This window comes from Myxocyprinus asiaticus, chromosome 8, assembly GCF_019703515.2.
Source record: "Myxocyprinus asiaticus isolate MX2 ecotype Aquarium Trade chromosome 8, UBuf_Myxa_2, whole genome shotgun sequence".
Taxonomy (NCBI): Eukaryota; Metazoa; Chordata; class Actinopteri; order Cypriniformes; family Catostomidae; genus Myxocyprinus; species Myxocyprinus asiaticus.
Window position 1 is genome coordinate 11794232 of NC_059351.1, and position 3442 is coordinate 11797673.

The window sequence follows — 3442 nt, forward strand, 5'->3', positions numbered from 1 at the left end:
GTACCCTGTCCTGCCGCCCCCCTGCCTATATCACCTATGCCAGGATCCACTACTGTGCTGCTCAGTGGGATTAAGTGGGCCCCACATCTTTCATTGTTAGGACAAACAGGTGGTCCCACCTCAAAACTCACACAATAGGTTTAGCAAGAATATTGGGTCGCTGAAATAAACATGCCTTAACAAATAAAAGTTTGATTATGAAATGTAAGTATTTATTTGTTTGTCCACTTAATGTCCTATGAACCCATTTACCATCTCCATATTTAAATGGTTGATTTTATTTCAGTACAAAGTAACCTAATTCCCAGTTGCTACAAATTGCTGAGATATTTGGTGCTGGACGTGACACTTAGTGCTGAGATTAGTGCCGCATTACGGATACAATTGATTAAACTGCAATAATAAATCCCATTATATTGCTCTTACTCTCACATTAAAATAAGCCACTTCATTAACTTCAAAAAGATTGCAGTGGACTTTGTACATTAACTTTGCCAAGGAAGCAAATGATAAGTCATTACTGTGCAAAAAAAAAAAAGAAAAGAAATAAAGATCCCAAATAAACTGGTTATGAGACAGACTTGTCCAAAAGGTTTTATTTAATTTGTGCTTTTCAGCTGGTCACTCATGTGCTCACAGAATTCCACAGGTCAGACTCTGGCTGGACCCAGTCTTCTCCCATTATGCTTTGTAGCGTGAAGTTCTGGAAGTACTCAAGACGATGACTGTTGGGATGAAATAAGAAACGTAAAAATCCTAATACTCGTAGGGACCATTCAGACCAAACGTGTTCTTGCATTAACTAAAGCTAGATGCAGAGCAACAGTCAAAGATGTCCATCTAGCACATATTTACATTGAAAAACAATTCTAGTACAGCACTGGCGGATGTAAAAATGCGTTCAATGTGACTGGCCCCTTAGACTGGTGATGGCAATGAATATTCACATTTTTTACGTAAGCAATGCAATGGCATGTGTTCCTGTAAACACCATAAAAAAGCATGACATATCATAAAGCACTTTTACTAACTACCTTATCAGAGCATAGCTTATAAAGTGGCATGGGTAACAGTCCCTCAAAGATAATTCATCACATCCATGAGATAAAGTTGATGTAATTTTAAGATATCTAAACGTACAAGTCTGGTCCCTGTCCTTCTTGCAGGTCCTCTCTGGGAACAGGATACAGAGCCTCATATGTCCTTCCAGCACCAGAGCCATGGATAGCATAGGAGTTCATTTTATTAATCCCCTGAGGGAAATACCTCCATGGCAAAAGAGCTTCTCCTTTCCATGTCTCGCCCTCTATACTGGCACGGAAGGATAGAGGGAGCTGTTGCTGTTACAAAACAAGCATAACAACAAGTGGTCAAAAATTGCATCTGAAAAATTTATATTTCTCAACATATTTTGACTTCTGTACTATAGCATTAGTTTCTGTATATAGCATTTAGTTTTAATCTTAAGAGATTTTTGTTAGAAACTGTACTTTTTGATGATTAAAATGATTTTTTCATGTATAAATAATTATTCATATATAACATGTTATTTGATAATATTGGACAATTAATGCATATTCATATAAATGTAATTATTTAATAATAATGTTAAATATTTAATATGATTTTTTTTTATTCAAACGATAATTTTCCTCCTAAAGGCATCTAAAAATGCCTTTAATAAAAGTTGAAAATAATAACAGATACGCAATATTTACCATAAATGCATTATGTTTTCCATTCAGCAGCAGAACAAGGTGTTGCCCATGTCTGTAACATCAAAATATAATTTTAATAGCACATTAACAATAAAACAAAAAACAAAACAAAAAGTTCTAGTTTCTTTTAAATCACTGTGATCAACTTACGGGCAGACTTCCACCTCCAGATACTGCTCAGTATTGCTATTCAGGAAGAAGGACTCCACCACTGCAAAATCAAAGTCGGTTGTACATAAAATTAGAAGATGAAGAACATTTATGTCCGTAATTGAGTATTAGTTATGTATATAAGTGTTTCATAAACCTTATCTTCAATTCCCACCAAATTTACATCAATCTTTGGCTTAGGCTATCTGGTAATTGTCTAGATAGTCATAGAACATTATTCGCCAAGTACAATATATTGAAGGGATTTGCTTAGGTGCAGGTGCCAATACAGCAAAAAGAAAAAAATTTAACATAAATACCAGCAAAACAAATGTAATCAAAAGGATCCAGGATCCTTTGCAACCCTTAATCAGGGGGATAAAGGGTTAAAAGTGTGTAAGCAATCAGTTGCCCCATTTTAATTTGTCATTCACAATATAAAAGCAAGAATTTTCCATTCTTACAGAAATTTTTAGCAGAATGAACCCCACATCTTGGTTCAGCACTTTATTAATGAACATACCCTCATAGTCCCAGAGACCTGGGAAAGGCTCTCCAGGCGTTCCAGCTGGTGCAGGGGGGTCATTGAAGAACGGAGCAGTCACTTCCATTCTCAAACCTTCCTCATCAGGTGAGAACCGAATCTTTACCGGCTCATGATCCACAGGTAAGCTGTCCCAGGTGTGTCTGATCCAGAACTCCATTGCAGTTAAGAGAATACAACCGTTGCAGACACTGTTAAGCATTGTAAAATCCCTTCTTCACTTTTAGCAAGACCTGCAATGATCATTGAAATGGTTATATATTATAATGTTTTTTTTATTATTATTATTATTATTATTATTATTATTATTATTATTCTTTTTAGTTTTTAATGTTATAAATGATTATATTATTCTGATTATAAACATGTTACAAGTACCAATATATGATTTATAAACAATTCTTTACTCTGCCTTACCTTTGAAGCACACAGTTCAGGACACCAGACTGATATGTCAAAGGTTTTAACAATCATAGATAAGCAATTCAGAGGTATCATAAACATAACACCTGATGTCTTAAGAGGAAGACACTTCCTGAATTGAACAAATCAACCAAACACCACAGCAATTTTAGTTGCTAGGCATATACCCAGTAGTAAATAAAAATGCATTTAGAATACAAAAATCTTACCCTATTCGGTCACATCAAGGGTCGCCATAATTATACAGTAAAAGCCCCTTAACTCGTATGAAAAGTGACGACCTTCCCGGAACGTAGAAGCTTCGGGTTTCCGTGGAGCGTTTTAATGGGTTGCACTCATTATTTATGTCAGCGGTTGCTCCGCGTTGGCAATAACCCTCGGTCTGGGAAGGTCTCGCGAGAGTCACATTTGCTGTTACAATTTTGGTTAATTTAGTGTATAATATAGGTTTAAGGTTAATGGTATGTGTTGGTTTTCTTTCAGAATCCAAATAAACACACTAAAACCCAATGGATAAATATCGCATGTGACTCTCGCGAGACTTTTCCCAGCCTGAGGGTTCCCTTTTAGACACGACACTGATTGGCTGTGAGGTTGAATCTGATTG

General features: G+C 36.0%; 1 protein-coding gene across 1 annotated transcript; it reads right to left on the reverse strand.

Moving 5' to 3' along the window:
- Positions 1-581: 581 nt before the first annotated feature.
- On the reverse strand, positions 582-3192 carry c8h4orf33 (chromosome 8 C4orf33 homolog). Its single transcript, XM_051704369.1, has 6 exons — positions 3045-3192; positions 2392-2645; positions 1869-1929; positions 1719-1770; positions 1141-1340; positions 582-725 (listed from the first exon to the last, which is right to left on the reverse strand). The coding sequence occupies exons 2-6, from the start codon at positions 2612-2614 to the stop codon at positions 626-628; spliced, it is 636 nt and encodes a 211-aa protein (XP_051560329.1). The 5' UTR covers positions 2615-2645; positions 3045-3192; the 3' UTR covers positions 582-625.
- Positions 3193-3442: the final 250 nt, after the last annotated feature.

Coding starts and splice junctions, on each gene's coding strand:
- c8h4orf33 (XM_051704369.1), bottom strand. CDS start 2,614: ATGCTTAACAGTGTCTGCAACGGTTGTATTCTCTTAACTGCAATGGAG. Junction 1,930..2,391: donor AGGTCTCTGGGACTATGAGG/GTATGTTCATTA, acceptor TTGATTTTGCAG/TGGTGGAGTCCTTCTTCCTG. Junction 1,771..1,868: donor CTGGAGGTGGAAGTCTGCCC/GTAAGTTGATCA, acceptor TTGATGTTACAG/ACATGGGCAACACCTTGTTC.